Genomic DNA, 26441 nt, shown 5'->3' with positions numbered 1-26441 from the left:
GGATAGACACTGAACCACGCCATTGAAGCTGCAAGTATGATTATGAGCTTTTTTATTTAATTCTCCTAGATTCCATTACAAAAAAAAGAGAGAAACAGTTATGATCAGAGGGAAATACTTTTGATTTCTGCAGCCTAAACTTTTGCATAATAATAATATAAAGAAAAACCTGAAGATTGAAATTATTAAGAAGGTCATGTCCACTGTTGTGGTAAAGCCCTGACAAAGAGTTTGCTATTAAACCATGGAGGACCCTGTTTCAAGTTCTACCAGAATCAGTTAGACGGTTTCAAATTGTGGTGAAGATCTGGAGGTGTTAGTGTTGACAAATCACTCTTTGGTCTTCATCAACTTCATTTTGGTTTTATGAATAATTTCAGTACACATGGTATTTCGTTTAGATTTACAGATTGTCCTAGTGGTTGCCATTATTTATGATATGAAAGTCCAGACCATCAATGTTCTCGTTATGTTAGGTCACTTGTTAGTTCTTTGTTTAGACTAAGTGCCCTTAAGGTACGAAACGCGTAAGGCCCATGGAGATGTGTAATTTTTCTACTAATAAATATAGTTTTTTACAAAACATTTTTTTGGCCCTGTGGATTCCTTTGAGTGACAGTTAGCCCTGTAGTTCTTGCCATTATGGAACCATAACCAACTCCTTATAAACATCAAGGTTATTTTGCAATGGCAGGAAATGTTTCTGGTCACGGATGTCATCTAGTAGTTTGTATCTGTGAGATACCCACAGTAACCCTATGCTGTGCTGCTTCTCCCAATATTTGGACACTCTCTCACCGGATCTCCTCTGTGCATAACCAAGCTAAGAGGAGGAAGTAGATGTTAAAACCCAGTAGATGTATTGGAAGAGTTTGGACAGTCATTATATCTTCAATGCGGAGCTGCAGCCCTCATCCTGTAGTTTATCTATGCAAACTAAATATATACGGGTATGGGGTCCCTATCTGGAAACCCATTATCCAGAAAGTACTGGATTTTGGAAGGTCCATCTCCCATAGATGATGAATAATGAAATTATTCACATTTTTAAAAGGATTTAATTAATCCGTATTGGAAGCAAAACCAGCCTATTGGGATTATTTAATGTTTAAATGATTTTTTATTAGACTTAAAGTATGGAGATCTAAATTACAGAAATACTACTTATCCAGAAAACCCCAGGTCCCAAGCATTATGGATAACAGGTCCCATACTTGTATACCAATGGTTTATCTCCCATGTTAGTCCCTCTAGACTTTAGAAATACAGCCTTATTAGTTAAGAACATGACCCATACCTGAGCTGAGAAAAGCAATATGGAAGCACCCATTCCCATGATCTGCTATGTTTTGTACCATAGCAAAGTGAACACATATATCTAAATAGCTGCTGTGTACCAGACCTGTAAAACACTTTGCACATTATAATACCGCCCTTGTAATTTAGTACTACTCTCACTTTAACTATTGTCAACATTTGTAATGGCGTTTTTCTTATCATGAGATACAGAATCTTTTCTTTCATTTTTTCCTTTTTTTTTTAGAATTATAATAACACTTACCATCTGTCTTTATTTGGCCAATGACAAGATGAAATCTGTTTGATATTAATTACTTTTCTTTCATTGGTAGGTACAATACAATTTATTGCCATTTGTGAAAAATGTGTGTTTAATGGATGGCTGCCCATTGATAGAATATCAACTTGGCAATGGAATCGATGCATTTTATTAAGTAGAAATCCCTGTATGCCAACACATGCCCGTATATAAGGTAAATGAGAAACAATAGGCACTTGTAAATAGAGTAAATTTATCTACTTGTAACTAAGATAAGATAATATAGTAGATCATATAATAAATTTCTCTTTCATTAAGGCAAATGAAGAGTATTGTGGGTCAGTTAATGTTGAGAATGTAGAAGATGGTGACTTTGTCCTATCCTGTCTGCCTTAACAGGAAAAAGAAGGCATGATAGATTTGGGTACCCACCCTTTAGCCCTAAATGTTTTGAGGTGACTTCCCAGATGTAAAGTTCATGGACTGAGATGCTCTGACATTTGCTCAGGGAAGAGTTGCCTTGAGGATGGGAAGGATGGGTCTTTCTCTGAAAATACTGGTACTGGTATGGGACCTGTTATCCAGAATGCTCAGGACCTTGCGTTTTACAGATAATGGATCTTTCAGTAATTTGGATCTTCATACCTTAAAGCTACTTGAAAATCATACAAACATTAAATAAACAAAATAGATTGGGTTTGCTTCCAATAAAGATTAATTAAATCTTAGTTTGAGGTTGGATCTTACTATTTTATTATTACGGGGAAAAAAGTAAATCTTTTTTAAAAATTTGGATTATTCTGATAAAATGGAGTCTATGGGAGATGACCTTTCCGTAATGCAGAGATTTCTGTATAGAGGGTTTCCAGATAACGGGTCCCATACCTGTAATAGAGTGTACATAAAAGGTATCAGAAGGAGGTTGAGTTTGGAATGAATTGGTTGGAGTTTTGTTGAATAATAGGTGAGGATCATGTTTTTTCTTTTATATAAAAAACATACTTGAAGGGAAGGTTGGGTTCCATTACTTTGTATTGGCGGAATTAATTTTAGCCTTTTACATGTTGCGATGGTTTATAGTATAAACACATTTCATTTATTTGATGGGTGCTTTGTACTTTTTATGTAGAACTGGTATATTGATGACATATCTCAGTTGTTTATTAAAGGGACAGCACTGCCATTAGCCTGGTTAGCTGTGTTTAATATGACTTTTCATTTCCTCAAAATAATAAAATATATGAAAATGTCCTTGTCTTTGGCTGCTCTTTGGGAAGTAGCTGTAGTCTTAATTATGCCTGATGCTCTTAAACTCAACCCATTGATGTCATAGGTTTCCATAATGAGAACTTTGCACACCCCACTGTGTGCAAACACAACAGTGAAGACCCTCAATTCCAGTGTATTCATATGAACATTATTTGTATGTTGGTGAGAAATCTTTTCTTGGTATTGATGAGGCTAAAATACCAGGGAATGACACTAAAGTATTTTAATGATGGACTTGTGAGCAAGGTAGCTCATTAAATCTGTTTTCCCCCAATAATTACCCCTGGTAAATGGGATGAAGCTTGTTAAAATGTTTATGCATGGAGCCATCATTAACATGTTTTATGTAAATGAGGTGCACTGCCCGATAATATGGTTTAACCCCCTATACTTCTAAATGAGGGAACATTTGGGTCTCATTTTCTCAGAAGAATGCAATTTATTTAATATATTTATTCCAATTAGGAATGTGACTGATCATTTTTGAGGAAGATATACTGCTATGAGAGATTGCTAAAAATGTTAAATTCATCTCCTAGTTTAAACATAGTTAAATGTTCTTGTGGTCTTATATTACATCTATTTATATATGTTTATACATGTATAAATTAATGATGACCACAACTGGCAGCTTCTATAACTCTGAGGCAACTCACCTGCCTCAACTGGTGTGGGTGGTTGGGTGCCCATGGTGGGGTGCCCATGGTGGGGTGCACGTGGTGCTCCACCTGCCTCCAATAGTGAGGGAGTATGTGGGTGACATGGGACCTTGGGTGTGGGAGGCCCCAAATATCCATATCTAAGTTACTGCCTAAGTGCCCTTTTCTTTCCATCAATCTGTCCACCTGCACTTCCTTCCCCTGTCCTTTCCCTCTTTATCTTCTGCTCCCCCACCTGACCAGTTTCCTTTCCCCTCCCTTTTTTCTCATTGGTCTCTGATCCTCTCCCCCTATCTTCCATGTGTCTGTTCCCAACTATTGTACATCAATTGTCACTTGTCACCTCTCCATATCTTCATCATTCCTTTTTGTTGTGAATGTTCACAAAATAACAGGCAACAAGAGAACTGGGAGGCAGACATGGGTGCCGGAAGAATTTACGATGTACTTTGATTCCATCATAAAGCTCCTCAGGCAAAAGAGTAATCAAAATACCATTTTTGCAGATGTTTTTCTGTTTTTATCTTTGGATGATGCCTAAGCTAAAGCATGCAATATTGCTGTTATCTTTCTTGTACATAGATATAAACATTCCAAATAAATCATACCTGCCAACATTCCTAAATATACTAAATATTTCTAGAGGTGATTCTTATTCAATTTTACCCTTCAAAGATTTACCTTGACCAGTCCCAAATGTGTCCAGAGTCTCTGCAAGACCAAACGCCTTTTGGTGCTGTTCTGAACATACTTGACTTTATTGAAAATGTAAGGCATTGGTCCCCAAACTGTGAGGATGCCACTACTAAAGGGTGGAGAGCAAAGGCCGGGGGGGCCATCATCAAGACATCAAGGCTTCCCTTTATACTGGAAGTATCAGCCTGAAAGTCATATGTGTAAGATATGTGGTGAACACTTGTCTTTTATCCTAAAAAGCTGATATAACAAAAGTTTCCTTTGGGCTGACAAATATGGCTGGAGAACCATTGTTAGAAGCATCTTACTAAAGGTCATTTAGAATAAGATCTTCGGTGAGCACCGATGTTTTATCATTGACAATCTTGTAACTATGGTTAAATAACTGATATAACAGTGTCTTAAGTTGGCCATACATGGAGATATCTGCTTGTCTGATTGGATTATGGGCCCTAGGGCCCCCATGATTGGATCATAATGCTGCCAATATGTGCGGTCGGATCGCAGTGCCGCATCTATGAACAGATGCGGCCGCGATCGATGGGATTTTTAACCCTGCCGATCAACATCTGGCCGACTTTTGGCTAGATATTGATCGGGGTAACCCATCGGAGGGCACCATGCATGGGCCGATAAGCTGCCGACCCGGTCTGTCTGCAGCTTTTATTGGCCCGTGTATGGCCACCTTTAGGTAAGGGTTCTGGACAAATGTGGTGGGGGAATGCTGAACCACAAAAATATCAGTTGGGGGCAATTGATAAATCATCTTTGCAAACCAATCATATTTCTCCATTTGTAAACTTTTGTAAAGTGAAAAGTGTTTGTGAGAAAGCCATTATTTTGGAGGGGCAGAAAAACGGAATAAAAAAAAAAAATAGTCTGAAAAAAAGTTGCTTGTTTAATCTGGATTTTTAAAGCTTGCAGATGGTTTGTGCCTACCTTGCTAACAAAAGCTGTCCTGTATCTGTTGGCTCTGACAGCCGTGCCTGTAGGAGGGAAATCGTAATCATGAATTTTGGCCTCCCCAACAGATGGGGTGGGAGGGATTTTTAGAAGTTGATTATAAGAAAACAAGCTTTAGAAGGCATCAAGAGTTTATGAAACAACAGACTGGCAGAGATGCAAATGTTTCATCATATTTTAATTATTCACTCAATTTAAGTCCAAATGTATTTGTTTTTTTTGTTTTTTTTAATATTGGCCTTCTGTCATAGCCATAGCTACTATATGATGAACAGTTATTTTTTCTCCATCTGTTCTGCCGGTTGTTATCTCCCAGTCTGATGGAAAAGACTACGTCACCTGGCTGCTGTGCTCTGACCTAAAACGGCATCATGTTATAAAATACAATCACAATACATATAGACAATAACATAAAAAGAGACAAAGTATAGGATGTCCAAATGAAGCTGTAGAACAGCTCTTGATTACCATTGAATGGTAGGAGCAGTAGCAACTGCTAAATAGCCTCAAGTTGTTGCTGGATTGATATTTTTCGAGGTAGAACTAGATTAAAATGGACAATTACAGAAAACTCTAGTCTTAGCCTTAGCAAAATCAGCATAGAAAAGAAAAAACTGGAGCTGCACTCTCAAGGGCTCCAACGTTCACATTTGAACGTTGGAGTTGTTGAGAGTACAAGTCCAATTTTTCTTTCTATTGTGTTCTGCTTCCCTTGGCTGAAGGTTTGAGCTTGGCTCCCATTCTCAGCTTAAGAGTGATGAGTTTTGCTCTACTATTTCACATAATGGGGATCTCATCCTCCTTACCAAAATCATCATCTGACTTTAACACATAGATTGGAATGAGAACTCGGTATGCACTATGCATGTAGTAGTCATGTCATGCAGGAGTGTTTTCATTACAGAGTAACTTTTGCCTTCTAATTTAATCTAATACCCTTTTATGATCTTGCTAATGTTTAAAAATTTTATATTTTGGGCACCAGTTAAACCTTTTCCTGCGATTGGCACAGGTAGGTTGACACAGAGGGGAATTTCAGCATGAAGTGGCATCAGTGACTTAAAATACCGGAATACGGATTGCTCATGTGTAATAATCACACCCTCAGTGTTTAAACTGTCATTAGATCATTTTCAAGCAGAAGATTGCACTTCATCCCACCAATTTTGAAGATTTTCATTTGTTGTGATTTTTAAGGGTCTTCTTTAAAATAATGTGAGGCATATTTCCAGGTAGCTCTGGATTAATGAGTCACCAGATAACAGAATTATTCCAGCAAGCTCATCTTTTTTTGGTGGGTATATTGATTTAATGCTTTCAGTCTCCATATCCCATCTTTATTGCATCTCAAGAATCATAGCCACTTTGGAATCCTCCAGCTTAATAAAACCTTTCCATGGCTCTCTAGGGTTTGCTGCCCTCATTTCATCTCATTGAACCAATACTTACCAGAGTAGCTCTCTTTAGTAAAGTACCTGGTGCAGACAAGGGCAGACAGCACAACTAAGTTCTCCCATTACTCTTTCTTTTTGGGGGATGGGACATGTCCGATGATAAACTATGCCTACAGTTTTTCTGTTCAACTGGAGTCCATGACCCCCTTCTGGATCTAATTATGGCTTGAGCCACAGTTATTATAACATATTACCATAATAATTGTGTTTGCCTGTGTTCTGCACCAGACTATTACTTTTTCCCCTGAGTAAGGCATTTTCTTTACATTATGGGTTCAAGTCCCATGTGATCCTTCCCCAACCAACAAGGTTAATATATAAAATATATATATAAAAAAAATGGTTGTGTAACAGTCGCCCTACAGTTTGAGAAGTATTCAGGTTAGGAAATAATTTAATCTAAATCTCAACTTGACTAGCTTTCAAGTTGGCCCCATCCATCAACTGCCTTGATTCTGTCTACAGGGCAGAGTCAGTCACATATTATAGGATTGCTAGGGAATAATACAGGTATGGGACCTGTTATCCAGAATGCTCGGACCTGGGGTTTTCCGGATCTTTCCGTAATTTCGGTCTTCATGCCTTAAGTCTACTAGAAATTCATTTAAACATTAAATAATCCCAAAAGGCTGCTTCCAATAAGGATTAATTATATCTTAGTTGGGATCAAGTACAAGCTGCTGTTTTATTATTACACCGAAAAATGAAATCATTTTTAAAAATTTGGATTATTTGGATAAAATGGAGTCTATGGGACTCCGTAATTCTGAGCTTTCTGGATATAGGGTTTCCGGTACCTGTACTCCACTAACTTTGCACCTTGTATCATCTTGCCCCATAATTGTTAATACTTTGATTTTGTTCTTCTTATATTGCATTTTGCAATGATTCCCTTGAACATGAAATGGGTTGAGCCTCTGGCTTAAATTTTCATATATCACTGTTTCTTCCATCACGGAAAGGGATTATTAGTAGGAGCAATGAAATGGAAGATACTTGCAGTTATTCGGCAAGGTCATTTTTACAGAAAGCTTTAGAAGGAACTCTTTATTCTGAGAAATAGCTCTGTTAATTGGATGCCTTTCAATAACAAGACAAACGTCCCAAAATCTAACTGCAAGAGAACAAACACAAAATTAATGCTAATATGATTATTGCGCCATGGGAGAACAACAGATTGCTGGTTAAGTAAAAATGAATTAATGTATCAGTCATTATTAGGCTGAGTTGCATGGTTCGTTAATATATATCAGAATTAAAGTGATGTAAGGCATTTAGCAGAGACATCTTTAAAGCAGGACTCTTTTTTTGTAAACTCCCAAGGTTGAGTTGAGACCTTTAAAAGATTTGATATAGTAGTCCATCTAGGAATTGATAGAAATTGAGGGTAAGTTACATTTTTTAATCAGCATCCCGGAGATCGGAGGTGGATTTTATTGGATTTCTCCTTTGGGGTTTGAGACATTATTACACAAATGTTCTGCTGATAGTGATGATGGTTTTAATGATGAGTTGTGCTGGGCATATTATATTTAATTACACTGGGGCACTTGCAGTGCGGAATACCCTGATAACACTTTTTTTTTTATAGACAACATTGAATATAATTACATTTTAATTACTCAGGGTAAAGAGAGTAATCAAAAATGGTATCAGTAATTTTAAAGATGAATTAATGTATTGGTTGCATTCAGTGCAATGTCTAAAGAGACATTTGATGACTCCTGATATATGGGGCTTGCAGAGGTGCAGATGTGAATAGCTTCCATTTTATATTCATGGCAGAGCATAAAGTGGCCTTAACATCATGAGAGTCAATAACAAAGACCCAGGGCAGAAGTGCAAGAGCACCAAGGAGCGCAAGATGGGGATGGGTAGGGGACAGGAGTCAACGACATTCCTTCCCCCTTACAACCCCTATGAATACATTACTGCCAAATGCATAGAGCACTGTATTCATCGAGGTGGCCAAAAGTTGCTTTGCTCTGAAAAGGCAATTCAAAAAAAGTCAGGAAAAAAAATTACAGATTGCATACATACTGTAGGGCAAAGAATTACCCTTGCTGACCCTTAGGGGCAGATTTATTAAAGGTTGAGTTGTGTTCCCCACGAAAAATTCAAGCTTTGAAGTTATTTCTGAGTCAAAAAATCGTTTTCCCCCCCAGATTTTAAAAAGACTAACATTTTCAAGATTTGTTATAATATACACCGACCCTGGAAATCCGAAATACACCATCTAAAAACCTGTTGAGGTTGTCAGTGGCAGAGGTCCCTTGAAAAATTTAAAGATAGTAATAGCCTTCATGAATTTCATGGGTTTTTTTTTGGTGTGTTTCGCTCAAAAACTCGATCAGTTGGAGAGATTTAAGTATTTTTTTTATTGAAAATTCGATCAATTCGAAAGTATTTTTTTGCTGAAAACTCAATTCAGTTAACCCCGATCTTAATGATTCAATTTTTTTCTTAAATCAGAATCCATTCGAGTTGTGAGTTCATTCGACTAACACACACAGAGGGGCAAATTCACTAAGATGCGAAGTTGCGCCAGGCGAAACTTCGCCACACTTCGCCGCACTTCGCCAGGTGTAGTTTCGCCAGAGCTCCGCAAATTCACTAAAATCCGAAGTTGCGCTCAGGGGTAGCGTAAGGTTGCGAAGTTGCGCTAGCGTTGATTCGCTATGTAAAGCGAAGTTACGCTAGCGAAGGCTAATTTGCATACGGCGCGAAATTCAAATTTCAATGGAGGAACACGTATCTGCACTACAAATGCCTAGAAAACCTTCAAATCAGCAAATAAAAATTTTATTTTGCCCTACACATGTGCCCACTGTCTAGGTAAGTTGCCATGAGTCAGGAAATGTAGGGGGGAAGGAGGGGAGCCCCAAAAATTTTTTCGATCTTTTTCAGCCTATCACCCATAATGTAGAAAACACGCCAGCGTTTTTTGGGACTTAGAAAAAATTTTGACTTTTTTGGAAACAATCCCTATCTACTCTATTGCGCTTCGTCAGGTCTGAGGTGGCGAAGGAAGTCTAGCGTAAAAGGTAGCGTTCAGTACACTGCGCAAGTTAGTGAATTTGCGTAGTTACATCTCTAGCGAAAATTCGCCTGGTGTAAGGGTGCGAAGTAACACTAGCAAAACTACGCCAGCGTTTGTTAGTGAATTTGCGCAGTAACGAAAATGCCAAACGCTAGCGAATTAACGCTAGAGTTCGGCGCTTAGTGAATTTGCCCCAGAGACTTCACAGAGAACCAAAAAGAATTGACTCTAAACCAATTGGCTTATTTTAAGTCCAAACACATTTTTGGATATGGATGGGAACAAAGCAACCTTTCAGGGTGGGAGAGGCATAATAAATAAGGCAAATATTCTACACACGCATTCTAGTTTACTAACTTGCATTCTCTGTGGTCCTAAATCTGAAGCCACATTTTCATTAAATGATCGTCCATTGTATTGTGTTGTCGGCAGTGTTAACATTTTTGTGACCTGATGAATGTGTCTCCTAGTAGTTTAGGTTTCACTTGATATATGATATGTTTTTTTATTCTTTACACGGCTTATGTTATCTTTCCGTTGGTGTTTAGAAAAATCATATGAACTATTAAACCGCATGAACTTTGATGTTTTCCATCAAAAAATGGTCATGGTTCTAAACATTTTGAACTGCTAGGAGATGTTACATAAACATAGAAACCTATGGAATGTATCGGCGAATATTTTCTAAACAACAACATCAAAGCCTTTTCGAAGTTGATGCTGTTATTGAACCAAATGGATAATGTTACATTCCTGTTTTTTTTTGTGAAATCTGAGGCAAATCATAAGTAAACATGAACATTCTTTTCTGCGGTTTCCTAGGTAAGCATTTATCAGACGTTATATAGTTCCTTGGACGTTTTCTGGGTGGTACGGCACTACTACTAATGTACACAAGGCAGACTTCAGAAGTAAAAGTCTACGTGGTATAACTTATTAGTCTGGGAAAAGACCTTCATTTGTATATTACTGAAGGGAGTAAGGTGAGGAGTGGACAAGAAACCTTTACCTACATCCAATTTGCAAATATAGTGGACAAATATCAGAAACAAATAGTATATCGAAAAAGCCACACTCAGATATGATAACTAGGTTCAAAAGTCACATTTGAAGCCTGTATATTACAATATAGGTATGGGATACATTATCCAGAAACCCGTTATCCAGAAAGCTCCAAATTACAGAAAGGCCATTTCCCATAGACTCCATTTTATACAAATAATCCAATTTTTTTAAAAATTATAAACAGTATAAAACAGTAGCTTATACTTGATCCCAACTAAGATATAATTTGTTCTTATTGGAAGCAAAACCAGCCTATTGGGTTTATTTAATGTTAACATGATTTTCTAGGAGACTTAAAATATGAAGATCCAAATGATGGAAAGATTCATTATCTGGAAAACCCCAGGTCCTGAGCATTCTGGATAATCCGTCCCATACCTGTATATGCGTGAATAGCCTGCTGTCTAAAAGTATAGAAATTGTGGCTGCACAAGCAACTTATTATCTCTAGGTTTCTGGCCCAAGTTCTATCTTGAGACTAGCTTGCCAGTAAGGCAGTGACTGTTAAGTTAAGTAAGAAACTTGGAAAGGAAAATAACAATACATTCAACTCTAAGGGCCTAATTATTAAAGAGTTGTGACTGCCCAAAACATCAAAAAATTTTAATTAGACAATACTATATATCATAACCTGGTAAAATGAAATCCTTCACAGACATCTCACAGCTAAGCAAAAGAATTGCTCTTTTAGAGAATTGCCAACCAATGCCCAGCTACACCCAAGCCAGCCATGATCCACCATAACTCCACCCATATTCCATTAATCCCCAGATTTATTGGGTTAACATCAGAACCCAACTTCAAAATAATACAGGCAGGTTATTGCCAACCAATGCCCAGGTATGCCCAAGTCAGTCATGATACACCATAACTCCGCCTCCATTGCATTAACTCCCAGGTTTATTGGGGCTGCCATCAAAACCCAACTCTAAAATAGTACAGGCAGGTTATTGCCAACCAATGCTCATTTATGCCCAAAACAGCCACGGTCCACCAAAACTCCACCCTCATTCCATTAACGTCCAGACTTATTGGAGTTGCCATTAGAACCCATCTCCAAAATAATACAGGCAGGTTATTTCCAACCAATGCCCAGTTATGCCCAAGCCAACTATGATCCACCATAACTCTACCCTCATTCCATTAACCCACATACTTACTGGGGCTGCCATCAGAACCCATCTCCAAAATGACACAGGTAGGCTTGGATTTGGGGGGCGGCATGTTGCCATCTTACCACATCAACATAAGGGACTGGACGGGAGATTTTTACATCTACTACCCACTCATTCGCCACTGCGGGCAAGCAGGTTGGTACAAGGAGCAGTGGGAGGGCACGGCGCGGGGGGGTTAGAGCAGGAGGTCAGATGTGAGCGGGAAGGGTGGGCCTAGATACAGCCCTGGATACAGGCAGTTTGGCTTGGACCCCTGGAAGCCTGTAGAAGGATAATTGATGACACCGTGCATATGGAAAAGCAACAAATATTACTTATCAAGTCTCAGAACAGTTGCACCGTCTAACCCACCCCCATGCCATTTTAAATGCATGTAGAAGGGGCATGCTTTCTTTTCTACTGAATTTAACACGAAAGTAACCACTGAATTTAACACGAAAGTAACTTTTGTGGTGCATTACAAACACTGGGAAACTTTATTTAAGAAGAGCATAAAGCTGTGCCTGTGAGTCAGTAGCAGAGCCAAGAAGAAATAATAAAATGCATTTTCACTTAATAAAATGTAACAGCTCCGAGTCCACAGTAAATAAGTCAACAACTCCTTCCCTATAAACGATTTGCAGCGAGGCCGCCTGTCTGGTCTGCCGCATAAAGCGCTACTGGGAGCACAAAGAGAAATGGAACCGTGCTTATATCTGTCCATTTCTGTTTCTCTTTTATGGATTTTTTTTCAAAGCCGCCAGTTTATAAATGAGATGTTAACCTGAAAGACGCTCACATTCATTTCTGTAAATGAATTGAATCTTTTGTTTACCTTATTTAACACACATCCTCTCTCAATAAAGGCGAATTTATAATATATTGTGGTGGAAGATGACTAGCACCATGGGAGAAAACATGAAGCTATAGGAGTATAAAAAGAAAAGCTTCATAAGGGTACATTTCTTTACATGATTTTTAAATCTGGTATATTGGATATGTTACTATATATGGGGAAAGCTCCAGCAGGAGACACACAACCCAACATTTGAATATTAAAAAGTAGAACAATTAAGACCATGACCCAAGCCATCCCAGTTGCACCCATGTCTGAAACCCCATTTGCTGTCTGGTGAGCCTTGCTTCTTTTGGGGTCCACAATTCAGGCCTGTCCCACCTAAAAAGGTTGTAGGTATTGAGTCAAGTCTACCACCATGGTGCAAGAAGTCATTACGAGTCATCCTGCTGGAGCAGAACATGGGGTTTCCCAAAATTACCCGGATTTGGTATCCATGTGGTCAACATCTCCAGTAATGGAGTGCTCCCATTGCTGTGGATCTGAAAACAGTATAATTTATAAATAAAAACCATAAAAATCATGACAGAATCCCTTTAAACATCAGATTTTCCGTGTATTCTCTTTATAGGAAGTCTACTCCCAAAGAGTTGCTAAATGAACATTTTAATCCATTTTTATTTATTCATTTTATGCAGTTCTAAGAAGATGCTTCCGTGGCTTTTGTGCTGAGGCTTTAGTCAGTCCCATACATTTAACTGGAAACGAAAATAGTGAATTGTACTGCTTAGCTTGATTCTAATCTGGATAGAGAATTTATGCATTCCTCCCTCTTGCTCTTGCAGGTTAATGCCCGGTATTGCTTCTCGGCAGGAATTTCTCTTTGACTTTATTTCCTGCGGCTCGGATTATTTAGCTCCATTTAAATAAAACACCTACTGTAAGAATAAAACAGCGCTGATTGTGTGGCCCCACGGAACAGAAACATGCTCTGCAATCCTAAACATTCTCCCTCGGAATGCCTTCTTCTGCCATCTGCCACCGGCAAAACATTCTTTTCCCCTTACAAGAGTTCAAGAATTGCAAGAGGTATTTGCCTTCTGGCACACGCGTGTGAAATAAGGGTGCGGAATGATACCTGGCTGCATTTTAGCAAAGCAAATAACAATCGCCTTCTGTACAGTTGCAAATGAATGGCTCCTTTCATTTATGGGCATCAGTGTGAAATGCTTTGGTGTGTGTTTAAAGGGGCAGTGTAGACCCTTGTTCAGCATGGGTTTGATCAATTGGTTTATGCTCTTGCTTTCTATCAAGAAAAAGATATACCGTGTTTGTTACTTCTTTCAGTGAGATAACCATGAAACTGAAAGTACTTTCATTCTGCAACTTCCTGGTTCTCAAGAGCAATTTTAGAAAGAGGAGAAGGCATTTAAAGGGGTAGTACACCTTAAAAGTGACGTTTAGTATTTAAATATACAAAGACAATTTGCAGTTGGTCTTCACTTTTTTGTGGTTTTTGAATTGACACTTTTTCAACAATTCACCAGCTTGGAATTTCAGGTATTATCTGTTTTTAAGGATTCTCTGCAGAGATGCCAACCTGTATTTTTAGTGATCTGGGTGGATCTTGGCTTCTCCTCCCCCTCCGTCCCACCCACATTTTTGCCATCAATTATGCTTCCTGTTCTACTGCATCAGATAATTTCGAGTGACATTTTGGAGGTTATTTTTAAAATTCGAATGTTAAATTAAATGAAAAATGTAAGTTTTGTTCACTAGAAAAAAAAAATATTTTTAGAGGGAAAAAAACAATATATTTTTGAGATTTATTATACCCTGATGCTGCAAAAAGCCAGAATCCGAAAATCCACTATTTCAGACCTGTCATGGTCCTGTATAAGTCAATGGGAGAGGCAACTATCTCAATTTGAAATTTTCGTGGTCTGCTCTGGGTTTAGCCCAAAAATCCAACTTTTTCAGGGTTTTCGTGCAAAAACTCAAAAAAATTTATCAATTCAGGACAAAAGCCCAAAGAATTAGAGCACTTTGGGGAAAAAGCCAGAAAAATTCCATTTTGAGATAAATTAGGATTTTAGTATAAACCCCCTTTATGTCATTCAGTGGTGTGCATAAGTTGCATGAATAAAATGTTATATAATATAATGTAACAATAACAATGAAACTGTAGGCTCAAAAGGCCAACTGTTGGTTGGTTGCAGGGGTCAGTGACCCAATCAGCCAGACAGTATTTAAAAGTGTACGCTGAAAAGGGGGAACAGTAAGCAAGTATAAGATGCAAAGGGTGGGCAGTGGGGGTTGGGGTAACAACCTTGGTGGGCCTCGCACACCCCAGTCCAATCTTGAATTCTATAACAAACTAGTAGTTAACTTAAAAGTAAACTACTTCTGTAATCAAGTTCAAATTAACACCCCCCTCCCCACACTTCATAAAACATGAAACACTGACTGCAACTAGAGGATGGTAAAGGGCTTGTATATACAGAGCTCATTATATTATTATTTTTAAACACTCCTCCTTGTTGCAGGGGGAAGGAATGGGGAGGTAGTAATGATATGTGTGTGCCTCATATTAGTAAAAATCTGATCCTCTAGTAAGTCCTATTTATTTAGGGTAACAGTAAATGTCCCCTACTGTGTGTGCAAGAGAATCTATACCAATTTCAATTTGTACATATGACCCTTAAGAAGAACGATGGGGTTCTCTTCAGGTTCAGAAACAATAGAGAATCTCTACAAGACTAAATTAGGGAGGTCTGAACATATGGTCTACAGTCCAACCATCTGATTATTACAGACCTTAAGGTGGCCATAGATGCACCGATAATATCATACAAAACTAATTTTATATTATACAATATTTGGTGCATGTTTGGTGGGATACGAGCCGACCGATATCGGCAGAAGACTTGAATGTCCGTTGGCTCGTTGACTGGGCAGAAATAATTATTGGGCGCCTTTGTAGGCACCTGAAGATCGGTCATTGTTAGTGCTGAATCCTCAGATACAGGTGGAATTCTATTGTTTCTATTCTATTGTGCTATCTTTTCTGGAAAAGATCGTAATTGTAACGTCTATGGCCACTTTTAGTAAAATACTCTTGGCAACAGACCACATACATGCACCAATGCAATCCTCTGCCAATGGATTTTTCTACCCTTTCAAATCGTTATCAGAATGTGGCCCCATTCTAGTGGGCTGCCATTTTGCTAAAGGAATTCTTTTAGTAATTATCATAGAATAGCCGTAACTGAAAAAAAAGAATTACATGAACTGGAGCTATTTTGTGAGAAGAAATCAAATTCAGACATTGGCTTTCAGGCTATTTGCTCTTGGAGGACAGGCTTAGATCAATTATCAAGCAATTTTCAAAGCAGACCATCAAGAGATGGAATCATTTTCACAGTCAGAAACAGCTCGAGTCTTCTGTCCTGTACCAGAACCAGCTCAAAGGGAAGATTGGAGGCATTTTCACCTTTATTGCACAAAACGGGAGAGTTTGGAAGATGTCAATTGGGCAAAAATGAACCGTAATTCACAGAGCGATTTCCCTTTGCATTTGATAAAGTGTTCGTCTCACAGCAGCTAATTAAATCTTTTCAAGCTTATGAAAAATTCCATTTATGATCATCTTTTCAAGAGTCATAATACAAAAAACCCTATCTAATGTACGTTGTATTTAATCTCTAAACGCCTAGATTGACAGGTTGCTCATTCATATTTTTTACTGTGCCATTTAACCAACCATGGTGTCCTTTTTGATGGCGCATTGTTTTTTTTACATCCGCAATAAACGAGCGAGGTTAAACCTGCTAGTAATACCCATGTTGTGCCGGTGTGTTCTGTGTCTACGCTGTTTTTGAGGTTGCCCAATTCCTCTATCATCGAGCACCTGGGATTCGTTTGATTCTGGACGGCCAGGGTGTGCGAGTGTAAGTTTTTCTTTTTTGCAATGTTTTTTTTACCAGATTTGGTCTTAAACCAAAGTATTCCTTCCGACAGTCTTGATTTTTTTTTTTAAATTTACTTTTTAGGCAACTTCCCAATTCACACAAGCCATGACAAATTTGTCATTGCCTGTGTGAATTGGGGAGTGGCCTAAAACACTCCACCCATGTTCTCATAAGCCTCATCACTTTTAACTTGGAGATAGAGAAAGTTACCAGCACACCAAAAAGCTCTCCAAGGATAAGGACAGTACTTGGTCTGGAGGGTCTGCCATTTTTTTTTCTACGTTAATAGAGAAGTTAACTTAAAATCACTTATCTACTACCCTGGTCCAGTGTTTCTTTAAAAAGATCACTGTCCCAGGGTACTTTCCTGCAGAGCGTTGGCCACCACCATCTTGTCCACAGACACCGAAGTAGGGAACACTTGGGAGTCCAGGGCAAGATGATGACAGCTAATGCTCTGCAGGAAAGTAGGAGGACTACACTCATTGGGGGGAATGTCATTAAAACTCAGAACCCCACCAATAATTAGACATTTCATTCCCTTTTAAATAGACAGTAATTATGAGGATCTATTGTATACACATAATACAGTATTTACAGATTTGTTTGCCTTGATGTTCTGTGGTCCCAAGTTCTATACCAACCAGAGCACTAGCTGCAAGGTGTTTCCATTTCTGCATAAGGTTCATATAAATGTCCATAGGGTGTGAATGCGATAGGGGATGTGAATGATGAGCAATCTCATACCTACATAACATGTTAGCATAATATAAATAATTCATATTATTTATCCACCTACCCTTTCTATCACTAGAAATATCTTTCATCAACTGACAGTTGATCAATCTCCATAGACAAACATTGTGTTAGCTTCTTTTTCTATGCATCAGTGCATACCACCATTGGTTTTTGGAGGATACTGGCGGCTGTAGGCTCTCTTGCTTGTTCTGAATTTTAGTTACAGAACCTACAATAATCTGCTAATGTCTGTCTTGTTCATTATGTTCTGATCTGTGTGTAAAATGCGTCTAATTACAACACAGATCTAAATGAACATCTGCCCCTGTGTATTGTCGGTGATCACATCCAGATAATCACAGGAGACAAATTCGTATATTATACATTCACAGGCCCCAACCCCAGATACAGAATAGACTTGGATCATATTCCGACCTAAATCTTAAAACAAATCAGGACATTATGGCTGAAGGCACGTCCCTGGCTTTAACAAGCGTATGATGGGCCCTAATGAAAAGCAGGTCCATTCTGGCAGCTGCCCAGTATATGCTGTTTGCATGGGTTAAAGTGCACATGTTAAAGTGCCACACTTCAAAGGACGTCAAAGATTCAGTAAGGGAATGTGGTTCCCCCGGTGGAGACGGTGGCCATGATTAAGCTGGTGGAGCTGTCACGACAATTCATGTTATCGGCCGGCTACAATGTGACAGCTGAGACATTAAAGTGCTCGGCTCAGGTTTCACCACCAACCGGCAGCTTTTAATCTCTTTCCTATCCCACAGACGTTGAAGAGGCTGCTAATGTTACCAGGGCTCATGATTCGTCTACATTTTTGTCTGTGTCTACTGTTTCCTATTCGCTTTAACAACGCAGATTTAGATTCACTGGGACGTAGTGGAGAGAGCGAGCGTCAACAGTGTATAAATTCCCATTGGAAATGGTTTCGCTTAGCCCCATGTGTACACAATAAGGATTTTCTGCTTTCTCCAACTCTGACTGTATGCTGATGCCCAAAGCTCCATCAGCACTGGCAGAATAAAATGCTATGTTCATATTTATATTATATTTTAGAATGTGGAGCCCTCTTTGCCTTTATCAATCAGTATTTGCACGAGTGGGAGAGAATAGTGAGTGTGGCTAATGCAAAGTAAACATATCGACTGAATGCCCAAAATACATATATATCGGAGACACGAACTTCTAATGTTACAGAAAATGATGGAACTCTATTAAACCTTGTGATGGCAGTGTCCCTTAAAGTTATAATGTAGAACTGTAGTGTAGATGTGGAACAGATCCAAGGCGGCAGTCAAACTGCAAAAAATCCGTTTATTGGGGAGTGTACAACATGTTTCGGGACAAGCCCTTTATCAAGTAAAGTTATAAATAGTGGTGTAAATCCCCCAGTCTCAAAACACACTGAAAACAAAAAATAGCCACATGATAAAAAGCACAGTTTAAATAGAGCTTTGAGCAAATGCCTCAGTGATAAGAATAAAATTGGTCAGGGTCAGCGTACTGTAAATACCATCCATACCACCAAGAGGCTCAGCTACATATTGTGATCAGGAAAAAAGGCCCCCGTCTATTTTGCAGGCATATTTCATCACTAGCTCAAGGTATACATGCCAGATGAGCTTTGGATGGCGCCATGATTTTTTTTTAGCGCTAATAGGGACATGTTGATCCTGGTTTTCGCTTTATGGCCAGATATGGAATAGACCACCAAAACCATGCCGACTTTCTAGTGCACTTTTTTAATCCCTAACCAGTGGCTCATGAGCAACATGTTGCTCACAAACCCATTGGATGAGTGGCCTCAAAGCAGGTGCTTCTTTTTGAATTCCAGACTTGGAGGCAAGTTTTGGTTGCATAAAACCAGATGTACTACCCAACAGGGCCTTCTGGAGGCTGCCAGTCCACATAGGGGCTACCAAATAGGCAATCACGGTCCTTATTTGACACCCTCTGGAAAGTTTTTCATGCTTGAGTTGCTCCCCAACTCTTTTTACAATTAACTGTGGCTCATGGGTAAAAAAAACTAGGTTGGGGAACCCTGTTCTAGCGAGCCCCACTTCTGCACGGTCTAGTGACAACTCAGTGGTGTACACGCTCTAGCTCTAGGGACCAGCACAGCTTTTCTGTTCTCCTCCATTGATTTTGGTGGAGTTGCTTTGACATTGAGTTGAAGCAGCACAGTTGTTGCAAGAGCAGAAAAAAATCAACAAGTGCTGGTATGGGGTCTGGAATCTCCAAACATTGTTTCTCCAGCTGTTGCTAAACTCCTTGCAGGCTGGGGCCACCAGCTGTTGGCTAAGGATGCTGGGAATTAGCGCTAAATAACAAGATAGAGCTGCCTTTTGCCAGTTGCAAGTAGGGGAGACTCCCTGAAGCCCATGTAGGTGTTGCCATCTGCAGACCTGACAATAGGAACATTTTATTTATTTTATAGCAGCCATGTGCAATCTGCATTCTCCAGCTTGGGCTGAACAAAAACTGTCAGCATCAACTGACAGTTACAGGTTGGAATTTGTAACTATGTGACAGGTGGAGGACTGCAGGCTAGATAGGCCAGCTTATCCAGGCTGCTTTATTCTGCTCATCAATAAGGACAACCCAGTAACAGTTCTAAATGTATTTAGTAATGAAGACTGAATGGCACAAACCTGTGATATATTAAATTTCAATATTCCCAACCTAGAATGAAGGTAATTCAATACACCTCAGCCCTGTCTGGTTTTCACCTCATAATTCAAACAAGGGCAACCTTTGACATTTATGATTCTAATCACAAGTTCAGAAATGCACAACATGTGTCGGGAACATCGCCGCCCACACAGCCCAAATTGCCTTCCTTTCCTGCAATTATACTCTTGCTGTGCTCGGCTATACCATGTTAATGCAGTTCGCACCTTCTGGGTATCGCTGATCCCTCAGTGGCATCTCTGGCCGGTTTCCTTGAATAAAATATTTTCCTATTTATGTGCCGGTCATAGATTTCCACTTTAGGGGGGTATTTGTTCTAGTACCTTTTTGTTTGTAGTTCCTTTTGTCAGACGACTGTATCATTTGTTGCTAGGATGAAGTCTATCGTTTTCAGCCAAACCAATTCTGAACTCTTAATATTTTAAATATATCACTGCACTAGCAAAAAGGTTGGCAACCCTAAATAAACATGACAGTATCTTGTCCTAAGGTGATGCAAGTTTTTCAAGATTTTTTAAGGGCTAAAGATCTGGCCCTGTTCTACCAGCAAATGCATGTTTAATAAAATTTATTTTTCTATTCTCTCATAGGGATTATTTATACAGCGGATATACTGGATAGGGAGACAACCCAGTCCTATTGGCTAACAATTTACGCAACTGATCGGGCAGTGGTCCCTTTGTTCTGCACCATAGAAGTTTACATTGAAGTGGAAGATGTCAATGACAATGCCCCTCTAACTTCCGAACCCATCTACTATCCAGCTGTGGTGGAGAATTCTCCAAAGGATGTGTCCGTTCTTCAGATTCAAGCTGTTGATCCTGACTCCAACTCAAGCGATAAGTTAACTTACCGTATCACAAGTGGCAACCCACAGAATTTCTTCGCTATCAATCCCAAAACAGGTAAAAAATTTAGATATTTTGACCACGTTGTTGCTTGTTACATTGGCAGAGTAAAATGTCCTCGTGAAGAGGCTGAACAGTGTTGTCAGTTGATCATAGTCATTCATAGTCATTAAGGCTGTCCAACTAACCATGTGTCTGGCTATTGTTGAACTTGAATTATGGTATGGTTCCCATGGTCAGTTCCTGTATTTACCTTTTACCTGCAAGCAGTTACCTGTCTTGTGAGTCTCACTATTATTTCACTGCTGTGAACTTCAGTATTGGCTGTCTAGGATATGTAGTTATAATAGCAGGACACTGACATTGTATTTTATTGGAACTGAAGTCATTACCCTTAAGGTTATTCCTGTAAATCCAGGGAAGGTCATGCTTGCATGTCATTCCATAATAATAATATTTTAATGGCTTCTCTGCTACTGTAGGGGACGTGTGCTGCCCTTCTGTGCATGTCAAACAGCTGCTATTGATTTCCTTGCAGTTGTCAAAGTCTAGTGTTGACTGTTCTAGGTGTCCCTATGTCTTTGCATGGAGCTGCTACCCCCTCACTATTGGAGAGCCACCAAGATATACATTGTCCACTTTTCAGATCATGATAGACCCACTGGAATTGTAGACTAATGGACAATGACAGCTGCAAGGGACATACAACACCTTTGACAAGTTTAATGGGGCATTAAGTGGGGCTGCAACATAATTTATTGGGTTATATACAGGCATATTACCTGCATTTCTATTGTAGATAGTGTAGAGTATTTTTGTTTTTTTTAAATGTGCTGTTTTTCCCCTTACTTTTCATATTTACAGTGAAGCACCTATAGGTTTAGGTGGCATTGCTCTTTGTAAATGGTTATGGTGAGACATGTAGAGAGACAGATCAACCCAACAAGCCACATGTGCTTAGTTGATATCTTCTTATCTTGATGTAAAGCACCCTTCCCTAGCATTCTAAAACTTCTGATCTCATTCGTTTTGATTGTTCAGGATATACATAATTCAGTCTGCTGGTGGCCACAATTGTATGTAAGATCACTAACCATCACCATTCCAAGGTATGTTCACCAATTTGTGATCAGATCTTTCTGTGTGCAATGAGGCAGTTGAAATGAGTGGCCAAAGAGTTACTTGTCTGGTAATATTACCAAATAATGGAGTGAATTGAACTCATACGTGCCCCTCTTTAAATTAGTCTACTACAAAAGATATTATGACCAAGATACAGCTCACTAGTTTTGGGGGATTCATCCAAAATACCTGTATAAGGGCATGTGAATTTCTGTACAATTTTGTTGTACAATTTTTGATCTTGTTTCTAGTTTCTTGTTTTCTGAGTGGTTAAGTTTCTCCTGGTGGCAAAGCCTAAATATCTGCATGGTCATTTGTGTTGTTCTTGTTGTTTCGCTGGATCCTTCTAGACAGATAATGCATAATACTTCAAATTGAGGTCTAACCATGTCATGCTCATGTAATGTGGCACTCTTTGGGCTAATAACGAAGACATGTTAGGGTCAGCTCAAGTTCCTGGGTAGAGGTAGCAGAATAATTTATTCAAACAGGATTTGACATTTACTGGCAGTGCTTTTGACATTAGGAAAGTGTAGATCGATCCATTGCCCTCCTCCCTAATGCCAATGCTTGGTATATCCATGGGAAGTTCATTATAAAATGCAAATGAGCAGCTTTACCAAAGGTTGAGACTATAAATAATGGAGTGACCCATAGTTTCCAGCTGTACAGTGAATTAAATAGTACTGCATGTACCAAACATACATATTGTGTCATGACTTTGCCATGTAGCTTCTTATTTTAGTCTGCATGTCCTTTTTCTCATTTTTTTCGGGATTTACTTTTTTCCTTCATAGATTCTAAATACTCAATAGCTTTACAAACGGATTCTCCGTGCTCATTGAATTTGGGAGAACCAGACAAGCGACCAATCCACTTCCAACACATAGTTTAGGCAAATACATTTTTTAAGAAAGGTTTTTTTTTCCCCAGTAAGAACTCCACGATTAACAATAGTCAAATGAGTATTCAATTCTCACCCAGAGCATCAGACCCAGGCATGGGGGAGGACAATGAGGGTGGCCAGGAATGTGTGTGCAAATTGTCATATCATTTCCAACCTAATTAATTGCACCACTGTAGGAGGCATATTATTAAGAAAGAGATAGCAGCGTCTAGTTAGGGGTTTGTGCGGATATCAGCTCAAGCCCCGCTGTGTTTTTAGTAATCAGTAACCATGTATAGACATATTAAATATTGTTTCCATTCATAGGACTCCTGTTGGCTGTGTGTGTGTGCACCTATACATTCTTGCTAATAAAATTGATTTACTGAGCATGTTGCAGAGGAACCAGGCAAGCTCTACATTTATGTACTTCTGTTCTTTGAAAGGAGACCATAAACACTAAAAATTGGTCATTACACAGATTCTGCTTGCAATGGTTTTTTTTTTTTAACCATTGGCCACTAAACATTTTTAGAAATCAATTTTCCATTTGTAGTTGTCCAATAGTAGCTGTAAAAAGATATTCCAGTTGCAAGACTTTCCCTGTTTTCTATAAATGTGAAAATGTCTCTATAAATTTTCCCGTATTATGTCCTGTTACCTTCATCCGACTTTAACATTGTTAATTCTATAACCAAACAAAAAACAAAAAAAACAGTGGGGCTCGTTTATTAAGTATGGGCAAATACAGCATGCATCTGAGCATTAATTCATAGCAATCCATAGTGATGACATTTTTTAGCCAGGTACAATGAAATTCGGTTGGTTGCCATGGGTTTCTGCCTTGGTGCAAATTTTTCCCCAATCTTGATTAATGTTCCCCAGTGATTTGGGGAGCTTGTCCATGCAATTTGCCAACAACAACAACCCCCCTCATTTCTTAAAGCTTTTAAAGAGAAATCATATAGAATAACTACCCTGTGCCGAATGCAAAGGTACAAAAAAAAAAAGATGAAAAAGAACCATTGGACTCTGGTTTCTCTTTCATGTTGGCCAAGGATCCCCAACCTTTTTAACCCATGAGTCACATTCAAATATAGAAAGAGTCGGGAAGTAACACAAGCATGAAAAAGTTCCTGGGGATGAAAAATAATGGATGTGAATAGGTAGTTGGTAGTCCTATGTGAACTGGCAGCTCATAGGAGGCTATATGGTTTATTATGAAACTAAACTTGCCTCCAAACCAGGAATTAAAAATAAGCCCCTATTCTGGGGCCACTGAGAGCAACAAGGGATTGGTGAGTAACATGTTACTAGCGAGTCACTGGTTGGGGACCACTGCTTTAGCTACAGTATGTTATCTCATGGTCGTCTTGAGTCTTCAAGGTATCAAAACCTAAATAGCAAGTTCTACCTGCTGTAGCATGACTTTTCCTGAAAATATATACGTGCTAAAAAATAGAACAATATTGAGACACCACTCCCCAAGGCTTTGTTAGCTAGATACTGGTGCTTTTAGGTGAATAATAGGGGTCATTTATTACCTGGAGGGCAGAGTACAAAAAGAAGGATCCAAACTACCATATGCCCCTTAGTTCTCTTGCACTTCTGTCTATTGTCTAAATAAATGGCTCCTAAAGTGAATTGTCAATGTCAGACTGGGACACCCGGGGCCCACCAAAAAAACATAGATCAGGGGCCCACCAAAAAACATTAGACCAGGGGCCGACCCAAAAACCTTAGACCAGGGGCCCACTCAAAAACCTTGGACCAGGGGCCCACTAAAAATATCAGACATGGAGTCCACCAAAAAATATTAGACCAGGGGCCCACTCTCAGTACTATTTTTCTTCCTCTCTGCGCTCAAACTCTATTCTACTAGTCTGTTTTCTTTACATACTATAATCTATTGTTCCATCTATTTAGCCTATTTTTTTAAATTTAGCCGAGAATTAGGGTATGACAATGAAATAGGCCAATTCTTTAGAAGCAGGAGGGCCCACCGTGAGTTTTCCTGGTATCCCGTGGGCCAGTTCGACACTGAATTGTTAAGCATATGACACCCTAATACAAGGCAGACTCTTTGACCAGAGTTACAAGCACTTTTATAAAACCATAAAAAGCCCTGCAACAAGATTACACTGAACAAGTTCTAATATTGTGCACTAGGCACATTTAGATTCAGTAACATTTGTTCTTTTTTCTATTTAAAATAAAATGAATACTGTTTTTCTGAAAAGGTTAATAATAATAAAGTGTATTTTCTTGTACATTAATTCGGGAGCTCAGCAAACAGAGACAGTGTTTATGTAGTTAATGCAGAATTTAGTATAATGTGCAGAGGCATTAATAATGTATGTTATTGTGGGTACACTGATGCACGCAGGAGGCGTGGGTACAGATATTAGTACTGGGTGAAGTGGAGGGCAGCCCAAATTAATTCCCTTTATGTCTAATACCCTTTACAGATTACTGGGCTATTAATCATGTTGGAGCGCAGACTGGGGCGCTAGAGAGCAATAGCGGCTCAGCCTTTTGTTTCCGTTTATTATACACACACATCAATTACACTGCAGTCCCGTTTAATGAGTGTGTTGTTCTTCGAGGATCATAAACACCATTTCCATGCAGGACTCCGGAGAGCTGTATCCGGAATGCAAAATAGGGGGCTAAAATCTGACAAAAGCTGTGGGTGAGGCGCATAAAATGTATAATGAAGTTATAAAAAAGTGACAGAATTATTTTTTCCCCATTTAGAGGAGTGTTAATTTTAGAAGAAAGCGATAGAATAAATTAGAAAGCGATAGAATAAATAAAAGGATTGGGTTATAGTGCTCATATGTACTGAATCCAGAATCAAAGCCACTTTGCAATTACTAAGGTGTTACTGTTACTATTTTGCACCTTGCCACTTTCTAGATCTGTCAGATGGAGGCTGTATTCACAGAAAATTTGCAAAACGGCGGAAATTTTCCGAAAACCATGAAAGTCTATGGGGCAGATTTATCAAGGGTCGAATTTCGAGGGTTAAAAAACACTCGAATTCGACCCTCGAAGTAAAATCCTTCGAATATCGAATTCAAAGGATTTTAGCGCAAAAGCCTCGATCGAATAAAAATCGTTCGATCGAACGATAAAATCCTTCGAGTCGAACGATTCCAACAATTTTAAGCGATCGATCGAAGGATTTTTATTCGACCAAAAAAAACTTGGAAAAGTGCTGGGGAAGGTCCCCATTGGACTTTGGTAGGTTTAAAGTGGCGAATTATGAAGTCTAAGTTTTTTTTTAAGAGACAGTACTTCGATTATCTAACGGTCAAACTATTTTTACTTCGAATCATTCGATTCGATCGAATTCGATCGAATTTGAGCAATTCGATGGTCGAAGTACCCAAAAGATTACTTCGAAATTCGAATATTTTTTTCATTCGAATTATTCACTCGAGCTTAGTAAATCTGCCCCTAAGGGTGTCAACATTTTTTTGACACAAAACATTTTTTTTCCCCGTTGGAGTC

The 26441-nt window shown here is 38.9% G+C and overlaps 1 protein-coding gene across 7 annotated transcripts in view; it reads left to right on the top strand.

Annotated features, from left to right (window-relative positions):
* The window catches only part of LOC108708756 (protocadherin Fat 3-like), a 406168-nt gene that overhangs the window by 203917 nt on the left and 175810 nt on the right, over nt 1-26441 (top strand). For all 7 annotated transcript variants that reach the window (XM_041582699.1, XM_041582701.1, XM_041582700.1 and 4 more), the window contains exon 3: nt 20660-20974. In XM_041582699.1, coding sequence (XP_041438633.1) covers nt 20660-20974 — 315 coding nt within the window. The remainder of the gene's footprint in view (nt 1-20659; nt 20975-26441) is intronic.

This window comes from Xenopus laevis, chromosome 2L (genome assembly GCF_017654675.1).
Source record: "Xenopus laevis strain J_2021 chromosome 2L, Xenopus_laevis_v10.1, whole genome shotgun sequence".
Classification (NCBI taxonomy): Eukaryota; Metazoa; Chordata; class Amphibia; order Anura; family Pipidae; genus Xenopus; species Xenopus laevis.
Note: the sequence above shows the minus strand (reverse complement) of the source record. Positions and strands in the feature narration are given on the sequence as shown.